The 27,444-nt window shown below is 37.2% G+C and overlaps 3 protein-coding genes across 5 annotated transcripts in view; all 3 read left to right on the forward strand.

Annotated features, from left to right (window-relative positions):
• Nucleotides 1-5,894: 5,894 nt before the first annotated feature.
• LOC116165717 lies at nucleotides 5,895-16,206 on the forward strand. The gene is made up of 6 exons (XM_031480381.1): nucleotides 5,895-5,931; nucleotides 5,998-6,272; nucleotides 6,378-6,583; nucleotides 6,639-6,848; nucleotides 6,898-9,161; nucleotides 14,494-16,206. Exons 1-6 carry the CDS (start codon nucleotides 5,895-5,897, stop codon nucleotides 15,897-15,899), a joined length of 4,398 nt encoding a protein of 1,465 aa, XP_031336241.1. The 3' UTR covers nucleotides 15,900-16,206.
• Nucleotides 16,207-18,122: 1,916 nt separating this feature from the next.
• LOC116165915 (phenylalanine--tRNA ligase beta subunit) lies at nucleotides 18,123-21,482 on the forward strand. Its single transcript, XM_031480667.1, has 10 exons — nucleotides 18,123-18,272; nucleotides 18,320-18,375; nucleotides 18,432-18,592; nucleotides 18,638-18,977; nucleotides 19,028-19,207; nucleotides 19,251-19,426; nucleotides 20,360-20,648; nucleotides 20,684-20,894; nucleotides 21,088-21,249; nucleotides 21,304-21,482. Exons 1-10 carry the CDS (start codon nucleotides 18,215-18,217, stop codon nucleotides 21,453-21,455), a joined length of 1,785 nt encoding a protein of 594 aa, XP_031336527.1. The 5' UTR covers nucleotides 18,123-18,214; the 3' UTR covers nucleotides 21,456-21,482.
• Nucleotides 21,483-24,330: 2,848 nt separating this feature from the next.
• The window catches only part of LOC116165534 (ankyrin repeat domain-containing protein 17-like), a 37,367-nt gene continuing 34,253 nt past the window's right edge, over nucleotides 24,331-27,444 (forward strand). For all 3 annotated transcript variants that reach the window (XM_031480062.1, XM_031480063.1, XM_031480064.1), the window contains exon 1: nucleotides 24,331-24,666. In XM_031480062.1, the coding sequence (XP_031335922.1) occupies nucleotides 24,466-24,666 (201 nt within the window). In that variant the 5' untranslated portion in view covers nucleotides 24,331-24,465. The remainder of the gene's footprint in view (nucleotides 24,667-27,444) is intronic.

The raw sequence follows: 27,444 nt of genomic DNA on the forward strand, positions 1-27,444 counted from the left end.
AAAACGGTGTGCGGTAAATTCGCCCCGGAAATTCGCCCCGGAAGATTCGCCCCGGTAAATTCGCCCCGGAAAATTCGCCCCCGGAATATTCGCCCCCAAGTAAATTCGCCCCCAAGTAATATTCGCCCCCGGAATATTCGCCCCAAGTAAATTCGCCCCCAACAAATTCGCCCCCGGAATATTCGCCCCGACAAATTCGCCCCCGTAGCATTCGCCCCATAATATTTATTAACCCTCGGAACGAGCCTCGGAAGTAATAGGTTGGTTTAAATTAATTAAATAAATATTTGCAAAAATGACGATATTTGGAACTCAATACGGCGAGACTGACAACTCGAAATTGTTCATCTTCAATCGATTTTCACCTGTAAAAGGCTGATTCAACGGTTCAACGTCAACCGTATGTTTACAATACATTTTACAACAAATTGCGTTTACAAAGGAGTCTATAAATACTCAGCCATTTATGGATGTATTGAAATGTTTTTGGCATCAATGTATAAACAAAGGATGATTCTTTCTTTAGACTTACATTTGAAAATCGGTCCAGATTTGATGTAAATTTGTGTTGAAAAACACCAACATTGATGAAGTTTGCTGAAGTATCAAATGATAATTAAAATAATCTAAAAAAATCTAACCCGAAACGTCCCATTTCTTTAAAATATAAAAAAAATTTTGCTTATATATTTAATAGTTAAGTAGTAATTAGTCTGCTATACGGTACTCTTGTACTCGTTCCAAATTCAGCCCGTCGGATCAGCCTTAAATTTGAGAATTTTGGTAAAAAATGTGCAAATGCCATAAAAGTTTTAAAATGTCCAAAGTAGGTGTCCACTAGAGATCAAAAAATGTTGAACGTTGACCATTTACCAAAAATTTAGTAAATACTTTGTGTCCTACTATTATGTAAGTATAAAAATGACAATACGGATTACTGATGCCATAAGAGTTCCTTTTTTGCTGTTGTCAGTTTGTGTCAGTTTGATTTTCAGATTTACTTTATTCAACCTTATCTTAATTACCTATTCATATTTTAATTAACAGGTATTTGAGTGCTATTATTCTACCCCCTTTATATACACAGTTATTACTTATTACAAAAAAAAAATTAAAATTAAACAACATTCATTTTATGAACTGCTGGCCCTGTTACCTCCAAGGATTAATAAATCTTATGGGGCGAATCCTACGGGAACGAAATCACCGGGGGCGAATTTGTCGGGGGCGAATTTGCCGGGGGCGAATTTTCCGGGGCGAATCTTTGGAGGCGAATAGTCCGGAGGCTAATTTACTTGGGGGCGAGTTTTCTTGGGGGCGAATTTTCCGGGGCGAATGGTCCGGGGGCGAATTTACTTGGGGGCGAGTTTTCTTGGGGGCGAATATTCCGGGGGCGAATTTTCAGGGGCGAATTCCGGGGCGAACTTTCGGGGGCGAATCATCCTACAATCCTCGAAAACGTAAAACCGCCATAAAAACGCCAACGGAATTATTCATTTATTCACAGATTTCTGTTATTGTTTCACGCCTGATGTTTATTGTGCTTTCGTGGGCGAAGTGCTTTATCTGTTTTTGTTAACATTTATTAATAGCTTCGGTTTTTTTACTACTTCCGCAGTACTTTTTATTGTTGCGTTCATATTTAGGTATATAGGTACGGGTAACACGAGCACCAATGCACATCCTCTTCCGGCACACGTGAATTTTAAATAGGGCAAAAAATTGAATGACGAAATAAATTTTATTGCAGGTTAAAGACTAAGAAGAAGTTGGAATATTAATGTTTTCCAAAGACGGTAAGAGACCAGTTTTCTTTTATGTAACAATGCCGCACCTTTACATATACGAGACAAGAAATACGTTGATGTACGCACACATGGTGGACTTTTTTGTAAAACTTTTGTAACGGTTCCACGACGATTTTTCAGAACTAGTTTCCCTATTTCTGCACATGTAATTGACCTGTCGCAAGAAACCTATCTTTGGTTGGATTCGGGAATTAGTTTAATCATAAATTTCTTGATTCTCCCGTCGCTAACCTTTTATTCGAAAATTAATAGGATACCTACATTTTAAACAGTTTAAAAATGCCTTCTTGCTCAAAACTGACTATGTTACTATGATTTTATCTTATACACTTTTGATATATTTTCTTCCCTATACACGGTGTCCATTTTTCGAGTGACACTATGGAGATCTCGCTTATCTTAAGAGATAGAACCTCGGTTAAATTAGGGCAAAGTTGCGAATTTTCGTGCTGAATAATAATCTAAAAATAAATTTATAATATCTTCAATAGTTTTGAAAATATGGCAAAAAATTTTCTGATTTTCATTTTTAACTTTTTCATGGTAAACTAATTGTACTAGACATTTCAAATTAACACATTATTCAGATACTTTTTAATGGAGATTTCGAATATGGCATCCTGTTTTTAATAACCTTCAAGATGACGGAGAAACACGTGGCAACTTTAGTTTTTTTTTATGGCCGCCATTTTGGATTTTGACATTTTGAGATTAGGTCTTTTTTTCTCTTTACGACGATATATCACACATGAGTATCACATTTTTTCTAAAAATACAATTTTCATTTTCTGCGAAGAGTGCTATGCAAAAACAAAACATTCCTTTGTTGTGAACAAAATGTTGACTTATTTCAAGCAGTGTCATTTACGTTTGTGTTAGTTTTATTGGTAAAATATTATTTATTCTTATGTATTTTGTTCTAATTTGAATTATAATTTTATTGCAAAACGAAGGTTCAATTCTGTTCATATGAAAATCGAATTTTCTCAACACATCTAGTTCCCTGATGCCAACGCTGCAACCGGACATATGCATCAAACTGTCAAACTTTTGTTCACAATAAAAGAAAGTTTTGTTTTTCCAAAGCACTCTTCCCAAAAAATTAAAAATTATATTTTAGGAAAAATGTGATACTGAACCACCATGTGGTGTGGATCGTCGTACAGAGAAAAAAAGACGTAATCTTAAAATCTCACAATTAAAAATGGCGCCCATAAGAAAAACTAAAGTTGCCACGTGTTTCTCTGTCATCTTAAAAGTTATTTAAACCGAGATGTCCTATTCGAAATCTCCATTGAAAAGTGTTCGAATAATGTGTTAATTAAACATGTCTAGTAGGTACGATTAGTTTATCATGAAAAAATTAAAAACGAAAATCAGAAAGTTTTGTTTTTTTGCGATATTTTCAGAACTATTGATGATATTTTAAATTTCTTTTCAGATGTTTATTCAGCAGGGTAATTCGCAACTTGCCCCCATTTAACCAACTTTCTATCTCTTAAGGTAAGCGAGATCCCCATAGTGGCACTCGAAAAATGGACGCCTTGCATAATGCAGGAAGGAAGGAATTTTTCTTTGCCATTTAGCCCAAGAGTTGGACTTTTGTGCGGTGAATTTTAAACATTTTTGCTGGTTTTGATCTAGCTATCTTCTACATCCCTATTAAAATTTACCGAATGGCAAGCACTTGAGGCAAAGATCAGTATCTATCCGTAGTTTCGTTTGTGAAACTATGAGATGGAACCCGCGTGAAGTTAGCCCCCCAATTTTAAAATAATGAAACGTCAAGACTTCCTTGGTTTGCACATTGATTGCACATTTAGGCACACTACGATTTTTCGTTTGCACAGTTTTCTGAAAAGAGATATTGAAAAAACAATGTTGGGGATGCCAACTTTACGATTTTGGCCACTTAACATTAAATTAATTGAATATACTTCATTTGTTTGCAGATATACAAGCACACCTCGATTTTTGTTTGCGCATTTCCCTAAAAAAGGATTCTGAAAAAATAAAAATTTGGGGGATACCTTTACGATTTTAGCCACCCAACATTAAAATAATGGAGCGCTGTATATTTCATTCGTTTTTGACTTCGTTTGCCTAGCACAACTTAAGATCGCCTCATAGACATCCAGTAGTAACGAAATAAACGTGATATCGGAAATGGACTAACAGAAATCAAACACCCCGATTCCGGAATAGACAAACTAAAATCTTTCAGTGCAAATTCATTTAGTGACATGCGATAAAAATGGGAATGTACCGTCCCGTATTTAAGTTCTTAATTTCTTTTTTAGGGAGGTGAAATCGAATAAAGTATAATATACAGTTCTATTTTAAGGTTAGGGTCTAAAATTATGTACCTAAAGGAAAAATTTGTGCCCTTAGGCAACCGAAGTCAAAAACGAAAAAAAAAGCGCTCCATTATTTTAATGTTGGAGGGCTAAAATCGTAAAGGTATCCCCCAAATTTTTATTTTTTTAGAAACTTTTTTTAGGGAAATGCGCAAACGAAAAATCGAAGTATGCCCAAATATGCAATCAATGTGCAAACGAAGGAAGTATTTGACGTTTCATTATTTAATGTTGGGGGGCTAACTTCACGTGGGTTGAGATGGATTACTTCTATGGCAACTAAGCAAATTTGATTTTTCTCACTATTTTTGCTTATTATATACCTACTTATGTAACTTTATTATACTTTCTCATTTGAGCAGTAAAAATAAAGCACTTCCGTAATTAGTCGTCAATTTTGATTCTGTTGCTACTAAAGTCATTTTACTCTAACGTCAGATCTCAAAAAAATGAGCAATTTTTTAGTTTGGCCGAAAAAAAGGATAAAGGAAAGGAATAGTCTTATTTAGATACATAACAAGTTCTTACAGTAGGTACAAACCGCGAGTTGATAAGACGTGTACAGTATACTGCATATACCTTAACGATCACGAACTGTGACAGATGTTTTCTACAGTTCTTTATAATCAAAGTTGAGCGTATAATAATGGGTTATTCATTCAATTCGGTCGAATACAAGGATGGGCCCCCCACGTAGTTGCATCAAACTTCGATTATTAAGTTCACGAGAAATTGTCAAGCACACGGGGTGTTCTTTTTACTCTTTTTTTGTTATATAGAATTATTACCGTAAAGAATGTGCGTTCTTTATGTATTAAAAACACAATTTAATAATTAGGGCGCCTTTCATATGGAAAGTAATTTCTGTTTTTATTTTGCCGCAACCTGATTAATTTATTTGGGTTTGTTGATTGAAATAAATGAATTTAGTTAAATTATGGATTACAGTCCCCTTTCATTCATTAATAGTATAATATTGCTTTTGATGTAAAATTAATTTTCCCTGTTGAATAATCATTTAGGGGATGACTTAGGAATTTTCGTAAATTGAACTTTGGTTCATTTTTTTTAATCATGCATATAGGTACCTAATGGTGGAGCCGAGGGTCACCTAGCTTTAATGGTTTAGTAATTGGCTATTTTATTAACTAATTCAAAACAAGCTAGTATCTAATTAAAAATTGAACTCGTTTCAAGTAATCAGGAATTTACTTTGTCCGAGCAATCGAGAAAATTACCACAAATTTACGGTTCCTCGCATCTGCGAAATTGATGCTAAAATGCGCACTGTTCGCGCTTTCAATATTTTGCTGATTGCACCCTATTGCCAAAAAACATGGAATCGGTTGCGTATCTCCATAATTTACTACCTATAGGTAGGTACAATTTGCATATTCGAGCATATTTATTGCGAAATTTCACATTAAATATGCGAAACAATTGCTGGAATGCTAGTGCTAGCTTCACGTTTTGGTCTATTTTATGGAATATTTTTTTGCTGAATCCTGCAGTGAACATGACTCAGTTGACTGTCTTAGCTTACATAACTTCAAAATTTTATTATTTTAAAAGTTCTTGAAACTGTATAATGCTTTTCTTATTTTTGTATTGTAATTTGTCCTGAGTGACAAGAGAGACGTTTATGTTGACAGAAAAAAGATAAATCTCCCAGAAGTACGTTTCATCGCATAATGGCGAAATGCTTCTGCCTATTATTAACGCCTCGTAAATGTCAGTAATTCGAACGAGTACATTTGTCTACATAAGTGTGTGTTAGTAAAGCTGGGAATTTAATTAGTGAAAATCTAAGAGAAATTTTTCTTCTTTTTCAGCTGTGAGCGATATCTGCACATTTTCTCGCCTAAAAGAACATTACAAAACGAATCATGTTGCCTCGACGAATCTATTTAACACCGATACCCGTCCAACGGCAGTTCAACAACTTTATGAGGCCGCCGCTAAAACTCCAATACCTCTCATGCGACAAATGGATCGTTGGCGTCGCGACGGACATCGTTCATCGAAATTCTTTGTCTGCACTCCTGTATTGGGCGAACGAAGAAAGAAAATACGGACCAGGGTCGATATCGACATTGAAACTCGAATGGTGAGTTTTATGTCTATTTTGATTGTCATAAAAAAGCGCACCCGTCGAGCGTCTAAATTACTTAGAACTTAATTCGGTTAGGGCTACAATTGTTTGACTTTATAGCCGGCCGCTCTTGACGACCTCCGCAGATGGACATCGGCGGAAGCGTTGGGCGACGTAACCATCGGGCCGAATTGTCCTAATCGTATCGTTCCAAACGTTACATATTCAGACGGTAACGTGACAGATGGAACGATTCACTCGGATGACGAAGCAATCGATTATAAATTACCCTCGCCCGAAGAACAACTCCAAGTCATCGCTCTTAAGTGAGAACTACATCATCGTTTCCTGACAAACGTCCAAACTCTATTTCATTTCCAGATTTCCCGCCGAAATTGTTGCTGTCGATGTATCTGGTAAGGCGTTTAATCGAATGTCGATACAGAGGAGGTCTGTTCTTCGCGGCGACCCTAATCGAACGGAGGGCGACACCATCCGTCTCAGAACGAGAACGCGGAAGCCGAGAAGTCGACGGAGGAATACTCTGGCGGGTACGGATCAGAAGGAAATACAGGACGCGATAGTCGCGGGGTAACTTAATCGTATTGATTTTGCTTGTGTTTGAATTTGTCTTTCGCAGAGAGGAAACTTTGGAACAACCCGACGCGGAAAGTAAAAGCGAAACGGGTTGCGTGTTTCGTAGTAAAAGTAGCGAACCTCTACGAGCGTCGAAAAAAGATTCGTCTTTGGAGAAAAAGTCGCACTTCTCTAGTTTAAAGCAGTGGGGTAAGAATCGACTAAAAATTCTAAATAAATCGGATTCGTCGAAATCGCCTCCGAAGTGCGAAGATGGAGATGTAAATGTTTACGAAACAATTACGCTTAAACGCAAACGAAGCTTGAGAGAGAAAAAAATTGTGCACGAACGCAACAATTCGTGCTCGTCCTCGGAAAAATCTAGCATTAATTTACCAATTACGACACCTTTGGCCAATTTAGCCGTTAAATTACGCGAAAGTTCTGTACAACGCCGGTTGAGGCGGTCTGGAGGGAATAAGGATGAGCCACACTCTTCTAGTGGTAATTGGAGTGCCAGCTCTGAAAGTGGTAGGGCATCCATTGGTTCAGAAATAACCGGTACAACTCAACCAAAGTCCACGACGTCGGCGGCCACCTCGAGTAATTCACTAAATGCGCACCCTCCCAGTTCGGTGAACAGTAAGCGAAAGTTTAACATCAACACTTCCGGATCTAGCAGCATTACAAGCGAGGGTACGCTAACCCCCGACATTCACGATTTTCACGAGGACGGAGAGACGAGCTCGGTTTACTCGTGCGACACCGAGGGCTACTACACCTCTTTCCATATGGACAGTGGCCTGAAGACCCTCAAAGAGGAGGACATGCCAGTGACCCCATTGCATTCCACTAGCGCATTTTCAAACACCAGCTCCATAAACACGATTTTAACGGCCGAAAATGAGTACGAACTGTTCGGTAAAGGTTCGACGTCAACTACAGCGAGTTCAGCCGGTACCGTTTGTACTACACTAATAGCGACCGGTAGCAACAAGTCTCTTGCCCTTGCGCCCGCCGTTCCTGAGAGGAAAAGCTCGCTTACAAAAACGAACGATAATTCCCCTGGAAGTTCCTTGGAACGTGAGTTCGGCAGTGATAAAACCGGGACCGTGAAACGTAGCCCGGCCAGCGGAAGTAAGTCGACGGTGATTGCACTAATCCATCAGCAAAATAACGGCGATATTTCGCCGGACAGCGGTCACAACACCTCCAGCTCGCCAATCGAATCTGCCAATAGTCCGAACGGTGTCAGAAGTTGTTCCGAGTTCGAATTTTCGGAGTGCTCCGACATGGAGGGCGCTGACAGAATAGAACGTATCAGAGTAAAAACCACGATTAATTCTAGCCGTATTCCCTCGATGTGTGTAATCACACCACCACATAGCGATGACGACGAAGATCAAATCGGAAAACCCCAAACGTTTCGACCTTTAGAAACTGATTTGGACAAGCTCCCATTTGCCGACACTGAGGAAGAGCCGACGCGTATGATGATAATTAACGTCAATCCGGAATCGGGATACGCCACAGTCGAAACCAAAAATATTCTAAATGCGCAAATTAGCGATTTGACTAAGGCGCTCTCGAGTGTTCGGGCCGCTTCTCCAAGCGGGGGAACTGTGGTAATTAAAGAGGAAGTGACAAAACCGTCCCATCAGCCCATTTTCAAGGCGTCACTTCTTCCTCTGAATAATGTGCTGGGCAAGCTGAAAAGTAACATTGTCAATTTCTCAAAGAGAGACAAGATTTGTTTAAAGAACGTCGACGTGATCGACGGTTTTGCGGATGAATCGGGCGACTATGTGACGATAGCCGATATTAAAAATAATAACGAGAAAGTTCCTATTTATGCCGAAACTATACCTCCACCAGCTGAGTATGTTTCACTCAATGAAATTTCATCGGACGCGGGGGATTCACTCGAGCGGAAACGAAGGCAAGGTGCCAGAGTGACTCTAAACGCCGAAGGAAAAGTGGTATATACCTCCGATAGTTTAAGACGCCGGAAAGGGGCGCACACGACTTTCGAGCCTGGCCCGTACGTCAAAGAATCACAGGTGCCGTCAGAAAGTCCAGTTCCAGCGCATAGAAACCTGAAGTGTGTTCGGCCGGTGCAATCACAAGACAACCTGCGGTCACTATCGCCACCGCTTGGACGAGTGGTGATAAAAGCGACAAGTCCAACACCTGAAATAGTACGCGTTCCGCCAACCACCATAGTAACCCCTACAATCAGGCCTATTTCTCCAAAACCCATAAATTCGCGTGGAGCCTACGTTCACATGCAAGATGCACGCGGGTCTCTATCCCCTTCCTATGAGAAAGGTAAGTTCCAACAGAAATCCAACGCAGTTAAACGCACCGATAGTTACCGCATCGCAAATTATCACACCCCTAACAAAATTATTTCGATTAATTTGGAAGATCGTATCGAAAAAGAAATCGCGGCGGAACTCTGGCGCGAGAGAATTAATTATCCGCCGTCAGTATCGCCGAAACTATGCGAGCGACAGTGTCACTTGTATAGTCAGGCTCATGCGCGCGAAATTTTGTTAGCATCCCCTAGCAGGGTTACAATTCCCAACGACAGTTTAGAGCATCGCGCAAGGGTGTTGTCCGCGTCGATTTCCGATACCGAAATTTGGTAAATTCCGTCCTAATTACGTTTTTACAGCGGTAATGGTTCCTTCAAGTTTCTTATCCGTCCTCTGCTTTGGTGATTTGGCCATATTCAAGACTAACAAAATGGTTGGTGGTAGTAAAATAGCGTTATTTGGGTCATGAATATGGCTAATTTACGGAAAGGCACAATGCATGTTTTGTACAAAGAACGTTGGTTTATGTTAGCCCTTAGCATCTGTGCCCTTTGTTTGTTTATGTACATAACGGTAGTGAGATCTGATCTTGTATGATGAACTTATTGTGTGTGCACCTCCGTTATTATCACGCTTGATAATGTGTAATTGTGGCATCTGCATGATTCATGTGTAATTTGTTTCACATGCACCTGTTGAATATAGCAAATTGTGTAATTACGCAACAGTATTTTTTTATGGTACAAGTAATGTAAGAATTGTACAGAAAGTGTATTATTTTATAAAATCGATTATTTAAATTAGGCTCAATAAACCTAAGGAATTCATAACTAAATTGTGACTTTAACATTCACCTCAACGGTTCTCTCAGTAACAGGAGCCGTTGATAATTACTAACAATATTAAATCCGCACCTTCATGATCATTTGCTTTTGATGTACGTACGCTCCATTTAACACTTCACTAATTTACTTACAGATACCCAACAATTTATCTTTTGTAATTGATCAGTCAGTTGATAGGAAGAGCCACAGCAGTAACTGGTTTTATTCCAAACGGGCATTTTTATAATTAAAATCAATTAACAAAGTGTGCAGGGTGGAGTGAGTAAAGCAGGTCAGCAATGTCTTTAGTAATTCATGGATATTAGTCTAAAATATGGAACTGCCAATAACTTAATTTTTTGATTATGTAGACACAGAATGGCAATGGCAATTTTGGTCATTTTAATGGAGGATGCTACTCTTCCGTCTATAACAGATTTCGGGCGTATTATACATATGGATATTTACTCATATTACATATAGCATATGAATAATTTATGAAATAAAATTCATCTATTCCTGGTAAAGCGAGAAACCTGGGGGCGATCGAAATATAACAATGGGGTCGTCCCCCAATGCAATGAGTTCCTTGCTTAATCGTTATTCCGTAATGAAACCCCCGCAACTTCCGTACGATAAGAGTTAGGTAAACGCCTTCGCCATAAGGCATACGAAATACCTTTTTGAGAAAAAGTTACTTTGGCTGTTGGTCGGTCGGTCAGTTGGCTGCAAAGGTTTTGAAGTTTAACTCTCGAACAGTGGCGGATTAAGGCCTTTTGGGAACCGAGGTGCAAGATGGTTTTGCCGCCCCATCCTTGAAACGTGTGTAGGTAACTGCCCAATAGGCACAAAGAACTTATTATTTGCAGTTCCAGTGGTAATATTAAACGAAACTTTTATTAAACTGCCACATTACTAGGTAATATTTTTATTATCGTTAAAAAATGAAAAATTGAATCTTACAGTTAAAAAAAAACAAATTTTATGTCTACAAAACGCATTCTTTTTTTCAAAATATCTTATCGGAATTTCCATCAGACTGCTCTCGAAGGAAGCAACGTAAAATGCTCGGGTTTAAAGCATTAGATTTGTGTCACAATTCTTTGCATGCAGATTATATTTCAGCGCTAATAAAACTTCGATCCGTTGCACAAAAACGCGCTAAGTAGCTCGACGCATCGAGTACTTTAACTGATTTTTTCACCGCACGTACCTAATGTAAGTGACTAGTAAGAAAAATGATCAAGAAGGGTATCAAAATATCTTGGCACTTTCTCCACCCAATCTCTCTTTAAAAATGTTAAATGATAACCCCCGGATGCAATGGGACATATTGCAAAGAAAATGTTGATATTTGTAGAGCAACAGCACACCTTCAGTGAAATGAAGCTGTTTTATGTCTCTAATGTTTATTTATTTACATGATTATTATAGTTTATTTAAAATGTCTCACTCATTTTTTTCTAAATGTTTAAGAATGGGGTAGTTTTCCTGGAAGGGAACGATCAATAAAAATGATTATGACGAAAGCTTATTTATGTTCTACTCTTTTTGCTTTAGATGTAATGTAAACAAATTAAATCATGAAGAAATGGGGACAGAATTACCTACCTACGTTTAGAAAATAAATTTCTTTTATGGAACCTCATGCAGACGAATGAAAAAAATTGGCGCACTCGCAATCTAGATTTTGCATTTGCGCAATCCAATTTTTTTTTATTTATTAAGATACTTAATGAAATTTTGTATAATTTTGTATAAAAGTAAAAGTAATACCAAATTAAAGAATTTGTTTGACAAGCTATGCTGATCTGAGGGGACAGAAACAACCTCTTAAGGAGGTGTGTTGTAAAATTGATGGATGCATGAAGATCTCGATGATCGTTCGGTATTTTTGTGCTTGTAAATTCTATACGCTAAAGTGATACTTATAAAATCAAGTCGAAGAATAGGTTGTACATGCGCAGTGCTACCTTTGTTATTTGTGGACGGATTTTGTTTGTTAAATAGTTGAAAACGAATTTGGCTAGAGCAACTCATTTTTTCAGGCAAAGATTGTTGATGTGGAAATGCACTTTTTTATAAATCGTTTACGATTACTTTCTTTAATATAAAAACATACTCATTTATTTTGATAGTTAGGTACCTACTCCTACATGTTAAAACATTTTTTCAAAATACTGCAAGATGTCTTAAAATTCTTATGAAGTGTACACTACAGGGGGGAGGGGGGCTATTTATTGAGAATGGGCATGTGCCCTTCAAGGCTACGTGAATGATTGCCTGAAGAACTACCGGAAAAACCTTTAAAATGTAGGGGATATGGTACTAGTGTACTTGTTTTAAGCCCCCAAACCCCTCCCCTCTATTCCTTAGCAGCATCTTTGGTCCTTTGCATAAGAGAAATGGGATTGGCTATGTACCTATACCATTCCAATTTATTGGCTCGAAACGATCAGTTTATCTACCAACCCTTTTGCAGGGACGGACCTAGACAAAAAAATCGGGGGGGGGGGGGGCAGACATGACATTTTGCCAACTCAACTGTAAAAATTTCCAACTCAAACGGGTAGTATCTATTAAGTCTTAAGTGGTATTTCAAAGTCTAATAAATCATGTAGAAAATGTGAGATATCAGTATACGGTCTCTAATACTAATTAAAAGCATTACCAAAATACCAACCTTGTGTTGAAGAAGAAGGAAGTGACTTTCCTATTAAAGAGTCCTTTTTTATAGATTTTGCCGCAATTTCTCATTCCTTCAATATAGTCGACTTATTACATTTACGATTTACCTACTTTCGCGGCATTCGCCAACTCATGAGCGTACGCAGGGGGGGACAATGGGGGGCAGCTGCCCCTCCCTGGCCTGGCCACAGGTTACGTTTTATGTTTGTTAAAAAATATCTGTAAGAATTGTTTTTGTTGGCTTCTAATTCAAAACCTTTTCTTTTGAGATTTAAGCAATGAAAGAGGTTTTAAGCTATAAATTAGGGTACCGATTCCGAAAATCGCTGTTCCCATGCCGCGCATTAACACAAACCACTGTGCAGTGGTCACCAGTGATTTTTCGGTAGATCTACCGATTTGACCAAAATTGTACCGATATACCGAAATGGCCTTTATATCTACCTATCTATTTTCGCCCCGTGTTTTTTTGCATATTTAATACAAAATTAATTGATATAAAAGCGGTAATAACTAATATTTTGAGATATAATAATTTTGAAGACGTTTTTAGTAACTATTATTTTTTATTTATTTTATTTATTTTATTTTGTCCTTTATTTTTGAGTGGGCGAGGTTTCAGCCAAGGCTGCTCTACCAACCCATCTTTTCCTGCACAGGTCTCCATAATGAAGTAGCGCGAATGCTGCGAACAGCTACGTTATCAAAAAGTTGTTCACGTCCGTCCGTCCGACCGGTCGTTATGAATCGTCAACAAGGGTTGGGCTTCCTGAAACAGGGCAGCACAAAAAGCGTGCTCGCTCTATTTCCTTAAAGCTTTGCGTGGGTTTGTTATGTTTGTGTCCATAGAAATGTGATCAACATATTTTAAGAATGTTGTGTTATTGAATTTCCTAAGGGGCGTACGTACCCCTTCAATCAATAACGGTTGTGCTTTAAAATTTAAAGTGGTTACACTGCACTTGATGATGCTTTCGTCTCAATAATGACGTCGGTTTCCTAGGCTTCGTCTGAGTTATAATTAATGAATCACTGAAACATTATGATCTGGTCAGTTTCATTCATAAGTCCGTTGGTAGAAGTTTGATTGAATTTTACTTCCATGTAATTAACTAATTAAAATTGACGCGTACTTGTTATTAGTGGATGGCAGAAATAAGTAACAATTGGTACGTAAATAAATGCGCCATTGATACTAATAACATCTAGCTCAAGTACCTACCTAAAGTTAATAAATTGTTGCAATGCAAGTATCCAATAACTAGTTTGATTGCTTATGGCTGAAAGTTCCTTGTTTCTTATAACAAATATATTTATGGAGAATAATAAAGAAGGGTGAAGTTGAGTTACTAACATGTGAATGCAAACTAAAATGTCTGCAGGCCTTTATATACCTACTTGCTGAATAACTGAGCCATAGGTACTATTTTTAGTGAAGGGTCCACATTCCTGCATATTAAATATCTTTCTGTGGTTGTATGGCGAATCTAAAACTCTGACTAATTAAATCATATTGAATGTGGTTACCCGCATTACTCATCCGCTATCATTAGCCTTAAGGGCTTGATAACAATGTACAGTACATTGAATCACATAAGTGGCCTACCATTTAATTGTATCGTACACGTACACCTAGTAATTTGCTTGCACGGGACGCATGGAACAGCACTGCTTTACAAGTCGAGGTTTTTATGTATATACAAAGACGCCGAGGTGAGAATTTATTGATTTTTTTGCATGTCTGTTTGTCATTTGCATGTTGCATCTCTATATTAAAAAAGTTACAAACTTTTATTGTGATTTATGCTGTGATGGTACTTAATTTTGCAGATTCTGTATATTCTCCGGCTAATCAACCGACTGCATCCAATAAGTGGGCAATGGAGAATCCAATTCATCGTACAATTGATACTGACTCGTACGGTTATCACAACCCTTTGTTGGATACAAATTTGTATTGGAAAGGAAACGATACTTACCATACTCTACCAAACAAAAAGTCTCAGTATATATCAAGTAATTTGAAATTGGAACGGCCAACAACACCCGATATAATGCGCGGCCACGTTAATCACAAACATCCTAATCTTCACCAAACATTGCCAAATCGACAATACTTAGTAAAAAAATTAGGAATGCCTGTGCAATTACCTCAAGTAACCGACGTATCGATGGAATATAAACCACAAGTGCCTTCACTATCTCATTTTGATACACTTGGAAACGATTCACTAAAAATTTCGCCTATAGATCCTCGAAACTTGGGTGGTGGATTTCAATCTTCTACACCATCATCGAAAAGTCGTAATGATTTAAAAGCAGCTGTAAATTTAGAACAAAAGTTACTGTCTCCAAAGAAGTCTACTATGAGTACTGATGAACTGTATGCCGTCATACACAAGGGTAAAAAGAAGATGAATATTAGCACAGTTGACAATCGTATTGATTCACCTACGTTAACTCCAAAGCGATGTAAAAGTCCAGATACCAAAGTCAAATCTCCCGAAACCGGGTATTTGGGAGAGAAAACGCGTTCGCGATTCAGCTGGTCGCCTAGCGACGGCGAGTTTGTAGAGTACAACACAAATATCGACAAGTTGTCACCTGAAAGGCAAAACGGAACCTGCAACAACCGCAAAGGTACGCCGCAGACATCGCGTCTTGACTTCAAAAAGCTACTATTACAACATAGCACAAAAACAAATGTAGCGTCCGTTCATACCAAAAAATTGTCAGCAGTCGAGCAGCTAAAGTTATCAAAACATTCCCCCCAACCACTCCAAACAGATCTGAAAATTCTGGAGCTAAGCGCCTCACCGAAGACACTCCAGAATCGACGATTTACCTCCAGCTCGCCCTCTTCTCCTAAACACTTCGGCGAAAAACAGAAGTGCATGCCGAAATTGATGTCACCAAAGTCACAGTGGAGATTCACCAACCCTCGAACCGACGTTCTCTCTTCCACAATCCCGGAAGATTGTGGCGAAGACGAGACCGGTAACAGTTCGACGCTACGAAGAAATCTTGCCGATTTTAGAAGTGGCACGGTTCTCAAATCGACCCAAAACTTTACAGATGCCAACTGTACAAAGCCTTCCAATGTTCCAACCGTAGCCCAACGCATCAGGGCCCAAAGGGCCCGCTTCTTTAGCTCGCCACAATCGACTTCTACGAAAGATTCAGCAAAGGAAAACAAAGCAGTTCTTCCATCCTCTACATTGGAAACAGCATTTTAATTTTTATTTTTTTTATATCTAGTCCAAGCAAATTTTTTTTTTATAAGATCGAGAAGCTGAATTTTAATACTTCCACCGTTTTCCTCTCTTATTTATTATTTTCGTTTGGGAGTAAAAATTTAGCTCTCTTTTTTAATGACGTTAGTACAATATTTTTACCTACTTACTCTCGCATATCATTCTCGTACATGTCCATCTTAGTAAAAGCCTTGTTTCTTTATGCAGTTATATTTTTGTTGGTTTTTTATAGTATATAATGGTGTATATAGAAGATGTGATTGATGCCTTTAATAATATATTGACAATTGAGATAGAATAAAAATATTATATAACATGTTTTTGCTTAATCCTGTAATGCTAATTGGTAAAGGTGACTACATATATTAACATAGAGTGGTATTAATTAACTTGTTCTGTCCAATTTACTAGTTTTAACTGGCAATTAACCAATTAGTTGAGTGTTTAGCATGAGGTCTCAGAAAATAACTGCAGGACCATTAAAAGAGAAAAGGATGGCGTGCAACTAAGGGCTGAATGGGAGGGAAAATGGAATGGCATTAGGAAGTCTGGTCATTCTTGGCAGGAAGTATGTCCGTTTCACTCTTTTGGATTGGGGGCAAAAAAAGGCAGTAATAACCTTCCTTTTTTCCAAAAATCGACTGCACCAAAATTTCTCGGGAAAACACTTTTTCTTATTAATTTTGGAGCGTAGAATCCAAAACAATTCGTACTTTTTCGATCAGACTTCTCAATCAAAACTTATAGACTAGAAACCAATTTCGAAAAAAAATTCAAAGGGCTGTAACTTTTGATCCAGTAGCCCAATCTTGGAACTGTTTGAAATTATGGATTCTACAGGCCACGTTCTATAAGAAAAATTTTTTTCCGGGTCGATCTGAGACAATTTTTTTTTCGGGGCAAAAAAAGCAGTGTATAACCTTCCTTTTTTCCAAAAATCGACTGCACCAAAATTTCTCGGGAAAACACTTTTTCTTATTAATTTTGGTGTGTAGAATCCAAAACAATTCGTACTTTTTCGATCAGACTTCTCAATCAAAAGTTATAGACTAGAAACCAATTTCGAAAGAAAATTCAAAGGGCTGTAACCTTTGAACTAGTAGCCCAATCTTGGAACTGTTTGAAATTATGGATTCTACAGGCCACATTCTATAAGAAAATTTTTTTTCCGGGTCGATCTGAGACAATTTTTTTTTCGAGGCTCAAAAAAAGGCAGTGTATAACCTTCCTTTTTTGCCAAAAATCGACTGCACCAAAATTTCTCGGGAAAACACTTTTTCTTATTAAATTTGGTGCGTAGAATCCAAAACAATTCGTACTTTTTCGATCAGACTTCTCAATCAAAAGTTATAGACTAGAAACCAATTTTGAAAGAAAATTCAAAGGGCTGTAACTTTTGAACTAGTAGCCCAATCTTGGAACTGTTTGAAATTATGGATTCTACAGGCCACGTTCTATAAGAAAAATTTTTTTCCGGGTCGATCTGAGACAATTTTTTTTTCGGGGCAAAAAAAAGGCAGTGTATAACCTTCCTTCTTTCCAAAAATCGACTGCACCAAAATTTCTCGGGAAAACACTTTCTTATTAATTTTGGTGCGTAGAATCCAAAACAATTCGTACTTTTTCGATCAGATTTCTCAATCAAAAGTTATGGACTAAAAACCAATTTCGAAAGAAAAATCAAAGGGCTGTAACTTTTGATCTAGTAGCCCAACCTTGGAACTGTTTGAAATTATGGATTCTACAGGCCACGTTCTATAAGAAACATTTTTTTTCCGGGTCGATCTGAGACAATTTTTTTTTCGGGGCAAAAAAAAGTCAGTAATAACCTTCCTTTTTTCCAAAAATCGACTGCACCAAAATTTCTCGGGAAAACACTTTTTCTTATTAATTTTGGTACGTAGAATCCAAAACAATTCGTACTTTTTCGATTAGACTTCTCAATATAAAGTTATGGACTAAAAACCAATTTCGAAAGAAAATTCAAATGACTGTAACTTTTGAACTAGTAGCCCAATCTTGGAACTGTTTGAAATTATGGATTCTACAGTTTTTCAACTTTTTAAACAGAAACTTAATCAGTACATAAAAATGCAAAAGTTTTGAATCCCATGCGAGCCTACTCCAACTGGGGCATCCTGTATATTGACACATGGTCTATGATAACGAAGTGGAACTTCTATTCTATGTATCTAACCTAAAAAGAACATATGTTCGGTTTTTAAACATAACCTCTAAGATTGCAATTGCAACCTTTCTTTAGGTGTAGGGGTGACTTGTTACTGGGTCTCGTCGCAATGCCTACGGTAGGAGTAAAACGCGATGCTTTATTTAAAGCGTTAGACAAGACATACAGTAAGTTTCTGTTTTATTTGTAACGATCTGTACTATTTTGCCTTTAGCTGATGATGAATTTCAAAGTTTGTGTTTTGAATATGGCCTGGAATTGGATGAAGTTGTAAGTGTGTCTCAAACAGCTCCTAAGATACCTTATTCATTCTGTTATTATTTTAGACGACCGAAAAGCAAATGATTACAAAGGAACAAGGCGAAAATGCAGAATCGTCCGTTGGTGCGTCTGAGGACATAATCTATCGAATCGATGTCCCTGCGAATCGCTATGACTTGTTATGTCTGGAAGGATTGGTTCGTGGCCTTTTGGTTTTTCAAAATAAGTATGATGGTACTTTAATGTAAGATTACTTAATGACCGGTTCTAGGATAGAGGCGCCTACTTATAAAGCTGTTTTACCTACCAGTGGGCAACTGCAGAAACTCCAGATAAAACCCGGTACAGCACAAATTCGTCCGTACGCAGTCGCCGCAGTGCTACGTGATATACACTTCACACAAGAGTCCTATAACAATTTCATAGACTTGCAAGATAAATTACATCAAAATATTTGCCGCAAGCGAAGCCTTGTCGCTATTGGTACTCATGATCTTGACACAATCCATGGCCCTTTTACTTATGACGCGAAACCCCCGTCTGAAATCAAATTCGTGCCACTAAACCAAAATAAAGAGTATACAGGAGTGGAACTAATGGATTTGTATTCGGTACCGTTTTCCGTTGTGGTTTACTAGGTTTAAAACTAATTTATTTACAGACACATTCTCAACTGAAGCAGTATTTGCCGATTATTAAAGACAGTGCCGTTTATCCGGTTATTTATGATAAAAATGGTGTAGTCCTCTCAATGCCACCAATTATCAATGGACATCATTCTCGAATCACTCTTGATACAAAAAATGTGTTCATCGAGTGTACTGCCACTGATTTAACGAAGGTAACTCTATTTGTTACTGCTGCAGCTAAGAAAACTGTTTTAGGCTATTGTCGTACTGGATACAATGGTGTGCATGTTTAGTGAATACTGTAAAGAGAAGTACTGTGTAGAATATTGTGAGATTACAAATCCAGACGGTAAATCAGTACAGTATCCCCAGTTAAGATACAGGGACGAACTTGTTAGTATTGCAAAAACTAATATTGCAATTGGTGTTAGGTAAGTGCTCAGTGTATACCAGACATTTTTCATGTCTCACCATGGGAGTCTTGGTTACCTTACAACAATGTTGATTAATGTTGCTATACCGCATCATTACCATATTGGTCTTAACCACGGTTTTGAAATGAGAAAGGTTTTCTCTATATCTTTATCATGAGCTTGAAGTAAATCCTGTTTATGGTTGATGCAATGTGAGCGAGATGGCAAGTTTAGACTAATTGGTTTGCTTAGGATTTTGGGTGTGCTAATTTCGATCTGGTTAAAAGAGGTGTTGCATACACAGGGTGTCCTATTAATAAAGGTCACAAGTCATATCTACGGAACTGTTAATTGCACAGCTTGTGGAAAAAGATTTTGAGAACAAAAGTGGCCAAGAGAAATCACTGGAAATTATTTGCAAATTTCTAGGTTTGCCGCTAGAGGGCGTAAGATTCATGGTTAAGCAGAAAAATGATTTTTTTCTTAAAATATACCCTCACACATGCATAAAAATACATGCATCTCAATCTTGTATCATTTTGATACAGCACATATTGCTCTAGCTCACAAAATGTCAGGGGTTTGGTTTAGGTTAACCGATTTTCACATAATTGGGTTTATTGGAAGGAGCGCTCTTCGTGTGTTCAAATTTTATATGAATATTGAGCCTTTTTAGTAAATGTGATGAGTGGTAGAGGGCGCGGTACGACATTTTTAACATAAACTTGGCAGGTTTTTTGAAAATTTCAAATGGGACGATAAAATTATTATACGATATCAAATAAGATGAAAAAGTGAAAACCGCATTTCGATATTCGTCATTGGCAAATGGTGGTTGAGTATTTCATTTATCAACTTTGTCTCAGTTTTACCAACATTCCAGCTCTTAAAATAACCGAGATCACCATGGTTAGGCACCTGGTATGTGTGAGACTTATAAAATATGTTTAGTGAATCTGGCCAGAATATTGCGAACCTCCTTTCCAAAATGTGTCTTACTTCAAAAGTTTCATCGAAAGGTAAAAGCGTGAAAGTCACCATTCCACCAACCCGCCACGATGTTATACACGCCTGTGATATATACGAAGATGTGGCTATTGCATACGGTTATAACAAGATTTCGCGCGTTTTGCCGCACACAAACACGATCGCGCAACAATTCCCTCTAAACAAGCTCTCCGGCTTACTTCGAACACCCATAGCTCAAGCTGGCTTTACAGAGGCATTAACGTTCTCGTTGGTAAGACGTACTAGGAATGTTTTTTTATTGTGTAGTGTTCGCGTGATGATATTTCTAGTAAGTTGGGTAGAAGAATGGAAGATATTCCCGCGGTCCACATTTCTAATCCGAAGACTCTCGAGTTTCAAGTGTGCAGAACGACGCTTTTGTCTGGATTATTGAAAACATTGGCGGCTAATAAGAAAATGCCGCTTCCGTTGAAAATATTTGAAATTTCTGATGTTGTTTTGAAGGATACGACTGCAGGTAAGATTATATGGTACAGAGTGGGTTCAGAGTAATAAATAGAAACTATAATTACAGCGCCAAACACTTGTTGATGTTTGGTCTCGATTAAATAGAATATTATGTTTTTCTTTTACTTGGTGACATCAGTGTTAATAGTTTCTTGTTTCTTCACTAAAGAATAAGACAATTTGAAGAAAGCTTAATATTTCAGAGGTAGGTGCGAGAAACGAGCGCAGAGTGTGTGCTGTTAACTGCAATAAGACAGCCGGATTTGAAGTAGTTCATGGATTGCTGGATCACATCATGATGCTCCTTGAGGTACCATGGAATCCTAAGCGAGGCGATACAGGCTATTACTTGCGAGCAACTGATGGTAATAAGTGTTCAGTCTCGATTAGTTTTGGTCATAATTATTTTCAATTTTTAGATCCCGCCTATTTTCCTCAACGTTGCGCTGAGGTTATTTGCAATGGAAGTCCGATAGGTAAAATTGGAGTTTTACACCCAAATGTTTTGTTGCAGTTTGAGTTAACAAATCCTTGCTCATGTTTGGAAATTAATATTGAGCCATTTGTATAAACTTGTAATGAAACTCTGACACTATGAGTCTTTTATTATTTACATTATTGGTACTTTATTTCCTTTACATGACTAACGCCACTAAACTCAACAAAATGCACCATTCTTATGTACCTAGAAAATTTCTATGGCTACCATTGCCAATTAGTTTATATAGTTTTTAGACTTGATAAAATTAATGAGTATACCCAAAAGTTTCCATTTCACAAACAAATTTCTCAAAACTTAGAACGGATTCTCGCTTGATTTAGGTAGATTTTCGGAAAGTAAAAATGATGAGATTTCTCAATAACCGTTTTATTAATAAACTCTTTTGCTGCTAATTCCTTTCTTAATTCTTGTCACTTACAATTTTTGTTGGTATATATTGGACTAGAAATATTAATTAACTTCTGGAATGTGTATTCCATAAAATTCACCCCATAATTGTACCCTTAGGTGTTTAGTACCAGTGAATAGGTACATTCTAGAGTAGGTACCTATTCGCCTAAAGAACTTAGTGTGAAATATTTGCCCTCCTTGGCTAATATCACAAAAAAATGGTTTAACCACCCATGTTTGCATATGATTACATTTTTTTAATGTTACATGTGGGGGGAATTTCGGAAATTGCAGAAATATAGAGACATTAAATACGAAAAAAAGTGCAGTTTTGCAAACTCGTAATTAATGTTTCTTTTTAGCGCATTTCCACAAAAATAAAAAAAAATGCGCTATTGTGGCCACTTTGTCCGTCCGTCCGGCTATCCGTCCGTCCGTCCGCTCGTTTTGCGACGCTACTAGTTCTTTATCTTAAGAGCTATTGTTCTACTTTTTTCGCTATTTGGTTCGTTATGGTGTCGTCTTGCACCAAGGAAGGAATTTTTTCTGTACCGCTTACAAAAAAAGTTATTGTAAAAAATACAAAAAAACCGTTTTTTACATGTTCCATAATTTTACACTTTTGCCGTTTATTAACGATCCTAGAGATCGTTTATATTTTTGCATTGCTGTCTGTCATCTGCCTGTTGGTCTGTTCGTCAGTTCCTTTGCTTGTCTGTCCCTCTATCTGTCCGTGTGAACGATAATTTTGTTTAGAAATGTCCGATCGCTTTTACATCTCCGTTAGTTATGAACTGAATTGCATGAAATTCAATATGGGCATAGCCTTAGCCATATAATACGCAATGCCAAAAGTTGAGTCGATGTTTTGATGACATCATGAAGTATTTCACCAATTGAAAGCACAGTTAGGCAACTTAAATTACACCATACGCCCGCCCCGGCGAAATTGTCATTAACTGGAAATTACGAATTAATCCTATTCATTTTTCTAACAATAGTTTTAGAGATTAGGCTATTCATTGTTATCTGCAATGGAATTCACCTCCTTGGGCTTTGTCCGGCGTCATTAACACCTTCCTATAATTAGATAATAATGTAATTTAATGTATTCCTTTACTGGTTTCAGTGATTAGAAGTTTGTAATGGTAAGATTCTTGTGGATACCTACTTCCGTAATTATACCAAGTATTACAGGCCGTGTCACGCAAACCGATACCTAAAAGTATTCAGGCTTTCATTGATCAATTAAATCTGACAATGTGTACACCAACATAGTTTTTCTTGACCTGTCGAAAGAATGATCGTTTCACTTTTGGTTCTATCGCATGTGGATAGCAACTTCTTATTTTAAATAGAACACCCTGTATTTTCGAAATCTACATGAAAATTTACGCCGGTTGGTACCAATTTCCCTGTATGCAGCATCAAAGGTTTTCAAGTTATTCAAGATTTTGAATATTTTTTTTTGTTTGGCTGTTATCCTTTTGAGTCCTGTATCTATGACTCCGTTGACTTCAATTTCAAAAAGTATTCCAAAATCGGCAGTGCTCACTTGATGCTGCGTAACAATGATTTAAATTTTTTTCGCCCTTCTACAGGGTGTTTTAAAACTACCGGTCAACTTTATTTAACTTCAAACCTTCAAAAGTTGATTTTTTCAAACGAATCATGCTTAATTTTTTTGCACTTTCAAATGTCAAAAAAATTCTACATTGATCTAGTATTACATTCCCTTATTTCAATTCATTTACTTAGGTACTAATTGCTTTGTTTGTGAATGTATAGCACCTATAGCCTGCAGCGTTTTAGAATCCACATTAGAAACATCAATAATTTGTATTGTTAGTTGCCTACAAATTTTTCTATCTAGGCGCAAAATCGAAATCTTAATTCACTGCAGAGCCGCCTTAAGGACTTTCTAGAAGATTATATAGGGTTCTTTCGCGTTTTTTATAGAGTTAGACCCCTTCCCAAGCTTTGACGAATTCCACAGTTTTAATGTCTTACGTCTAATAATAATTATTCTTCCCGACTAATAATACAAGAGTATTTGCCATCAGGAAGAACACGTTAAGAATATCTTCTTAACGTATTCTTTAGCAGTTAACCAATGATAGACGAAAACAAGATGGTAGTTAAACAGTAAAATGACGTGGAGTGAAAAAAAACAAGAATTACATTCGAAATAAGTAAGTGTTTATGAATTTAAGCTAGTTGGTTTTGTTTAAAGCTATTGCAGCAGAGTGACAGTACCGTTACGAGGGGTGGACCTGTAATTTAGTAACATACTGTAGATGGGTTCGTACGTGCTGCCATCTGTTTTCTATCAATGATAAGATCGGTTTGAAGTGCGAATATTTAAAAAAAAACTGGGGCGTTTACCGTATATCCAGTTTTTAGGTATTTGAGCCGTAATTTTATGAAAAGGTAATCGCGCGACTTAAAGATCTTGCAGGTAGTTCTAATTTATCGATTAGTTGTGTGGCGGGTGCAGAATGTGGCGTATAGATGTCGCCAGAAGTGGGGTGGGTTTGTAATACGGAACTTGATTTTCTGCGTGCGCCATAGTGAAAATGGCGACGGTGAATGTAATGTAACGAGTGTAATCTAATTTTTACGTGTAGTGCAGTTAATAAGTTTTCTATAAAAACAAATATACTCCCGTTTACTTGAATGAAATGCAAAAATGCAGAATGCAGCACAAAGATCTGCGACAGATAATTCAAAAATAGAAAAAATTAGTGTTAATCATCACGACATAGGGAACTCGCCGTCGACTCCCCATTCATCCAACTCGAGTCCTGCAAAATCAGAAACGGACACATATTCGGAACGTAGGCGATTTATGTCCGACACTTCGGAAAGCGAAGAGGATAGTGTTTCAGAGGTGAGTTTTCGATATTCCTCTATTATCGATGGTGGTATTCGCCCGAAGGCCTGTGCGATTAATACATACGAATTTCCGAGAGACATCTTGTGGCACTTTTTAATGCTCGCCCTTCGATCCTGTTTTTGTTCATTTTCGTTCCTTATCCTTTTACGATTACCGATCTATTGTTAATTTCTAATTACGACGATTATTAAAAAGCGTAATAGGGATAACGTAGGCAGGCATACGTGTTTGCCTTCCCGTTACAATATCAATCTAATGAATGCTACGCAAGGGTCAACATCGGAGCTGTGTCATCCTAACTTTATTTCAATTATTTATTGCGTGCAGCGGTAATTTTCCTTCCAGTTTATATTTTTGTGCGTCAAATCGCCCCCGCTTCGTCAAATTAGAAAAAGGGCCGATACGCGCTGACAATTCCAAGGAAGGAAATCGCTCGTTACCTTTTTTTCGGTCAATCCCATCCCGCTTATAACAATTTACAACAGGTATCTATCTGCTGTTTTTTTATAAACAAAAGATAGTCTCCCCCTACTTTTATTTTGTAACGAGTCCGACAAGCAAAAATATGGCTGTCTTAATTAATGTTTGTGCAAAAAAAAACCGTTACACGTGACAGATCCATTTCGAAAACTTGGGCCGTCTTGTATGTTTATTTATTGATTTAAAATCGAGATAGATAATTGCAAAATTTACGGCTTTTGTTTTTTTGATAAGTTAATTGACCTTTAGACGATCGTGGGAGAATTTGTTGGCGGATGCGATTTTAACAAATATTTAGAGACATTGCGAAATCGAAGGTGTCGTCGCCTGTTAAACCTTACGAAATTCCTCTTTCAGGTGATCAAATGGCAATTATTCCTATACTCCCTTTCCTTACGTTCGTGGAAATTTTTTTGGATTTGAAACGACCGGACTTCCTGTAGAATAAACTCCCAAATGTCCTTCCTACATGGCAACTGTGATATAAAGTTGAGGTGAGTATAAATTGCGAAACGAAACTGTACCTACACCTCTTTTCAGCTAATATTGAAGCAATACAAGTCTTGAATAGAATAAGAGTAGAAGATCTGTAGGCAGTTTTTCTTTTATTATTGTGTGAAAGTATTCATTGTTTTGTCTTGGTACTGGTAGGTATTATAAAACAATTGTTTTATGGTATAGTAGAACAATTAGAATATCGTGTGTGTGAAGATCGCCAGTATATCTGAAAACAACTACAAAAATCTGCTACCTATTAAGAATGTCAATATTTTGAACTTGCTAGAAGCATTGGGAAACAAGCCTTTACGAATGTGCTTGTATTGACTATCTGCCTAATGCAGGTCCGTACTTTAAATGAAGTTGATGATGGTTCCTCAAAGATGAAACGTCGGATTAGAAAATTAATGGGGCGGCCTTAAAGAGTATTAAAAGTTGCTGTGGAGCGGTGTCATTGGTTTTGCTTTAGGTCAAATATTAACGCCAGACAAGAATAGCTCGTAAAATCGAAAAATCCGGTTTTTTTCAAAATATTTCAAAAACCAAAAAATTGTTCAGGAATTTCTAAACGCTATCTTAGATCTTTTCTCGCATTTAAACAAATTTGTATCCTTTCTAGAATGCCGGACAGTTGGTGGTGGTAAAAGTTAACAATGCTATAATAGTTATGTTTACCGTCAGTCAAAATGTTGGAAGTGCTAGCCAAATGGTAATGATGGGATTCTTAAAGGAATGCCTTTCTGTTGTGGAACTGTAACTATATTTTAAATCCCTTGCAATTAATTCAGGGAAAGTTACCTGCTGCATGTTTTTTTTTTCAGTGTGGTAAGTAGTACGCGGTTTTTGTATGTACGGGAAACTTACACTGACTGTCATTGTACAGGGTGTCCCAATTCCAGATACCAAATTTCGTCCATTTTAGGGATTTGCCATCTTGGAGTAGGAATTTTGGAAATATCTTTACAAAATGAGAGAGAGAATATCCAAAAGCATTTCTTAAATGTTAATTAGGTTACTATAAATATCTTGATCACAAATTTGTGTACTCAACAAATACACTGATTACATTAACTACTGTTTTAAATATTTTTTATTGCTATTGTAGTAGCACTTCAGTGCAATTACCGGCGAAATATCTGTGAGATGTCTAATCTGTGTAAGATAATACGCCCTAATTGTGCACATATTTTCCTATCTTTTTTTAGGTAGGTAGAGCATTAAATCTGCAAGCAGGGTTTAACAACCTATTACAAATTGCCAAATAGTGAGTCGACCTAAAAAGGAGAGTAGGAATAATACATTCACTGCGTTCTGTCAAGACACCTTTAACAAGCGGGTGCATTTTCTTAGGAAGAATCATTTTAGTAGCAGAACTTACAGCAGATTTTTTCCAATTATGCTAGAAATTCTTCGAAACTTTGTCATTTTTGAACATTTTTCTGTGAATCGTACAACACTTATTTAGAATCGTAATTCGTCTTCCTAGGAATTTTACTTGGAAATTCCTAGGAATATTAGAAGTATGCTTATGGATCTTTTTAGGAACCTTTGTTTTCTTCAAAATATTTGCTGTGGAATCAACGATTTTGACTTGTACAAACATTTAGAAATTTTGTGGAAATAGGAGGACATTTCAAAGGAACTAGGCAATTCTTAGGAAATTTTTAGGGAATAAGAGAAAATTCCGAGGAAATCTACAGAAAATTTTTGAAAATAAAAGGTTTCTATAGGCAAGTACCGTTACTCATTTCATGTTAATTCTGAGAAATTTTGTCTAAATTTGGGGAAATTTAA

This window comes from Photinus pyralis, unplaced genomic scaffold (assembly GCF_008802855.1).
Source record: "Photinus pyralis isolate 1611_PpyrPB1 unplaced genomic scaffold, Ppyr1.3 Ppyr1.4_LG3a, whole genome shotgun sequence".
Classification (NCBI taxonomy): Eukaryota; Metazoa; Arthropoda; class Insecta; order Coleoptera; family Lampyridae; genus Photinus; species Photinus pyralis.

Coding starts and splice junctions, on each gene's coding strand:
- LOC116165717 (XM_031480381.1), top strand. CDS start 5,895: ATGTCAGTAATTCGAACGAGTACATTTGTCTACATAA. Junction 6,584..6,638: donor CTCCAAGTCATCGCTCTTAA/GTGAGAACTACA, acceptor TTTCATTTCCAG/ATTTCCCGCCGAAATTGTTG. Junction 6,849..6,897: donor CAGGACGCGATAGTCGCGGG/GTAACTTAATCG, acceptor TGTCTTTCGCAG/AGAGGAAACTTTGGAACAAC.
- LOC116165915 (XM_031480667.1), top strand. CDS start 18,215: ATGCCTACGGTAGGAGTAAAACGCGATGCTTTATTTAAAGCGTTAGAC. Junction 18,593..18,637: donor CTTTTGGTTTTTCAAAATAA/GTATGATGGTAC, acceptor GACCGGTTCTAG/GATAGAGGCGCCTACTTATA. Junction 20,649..20,683: donor AGGCATTAACGTTCTCGTTG/GTAAGACGTACT, acceptor TTTATTGTGTAG/TGTTCGCGTGATGATATTTC.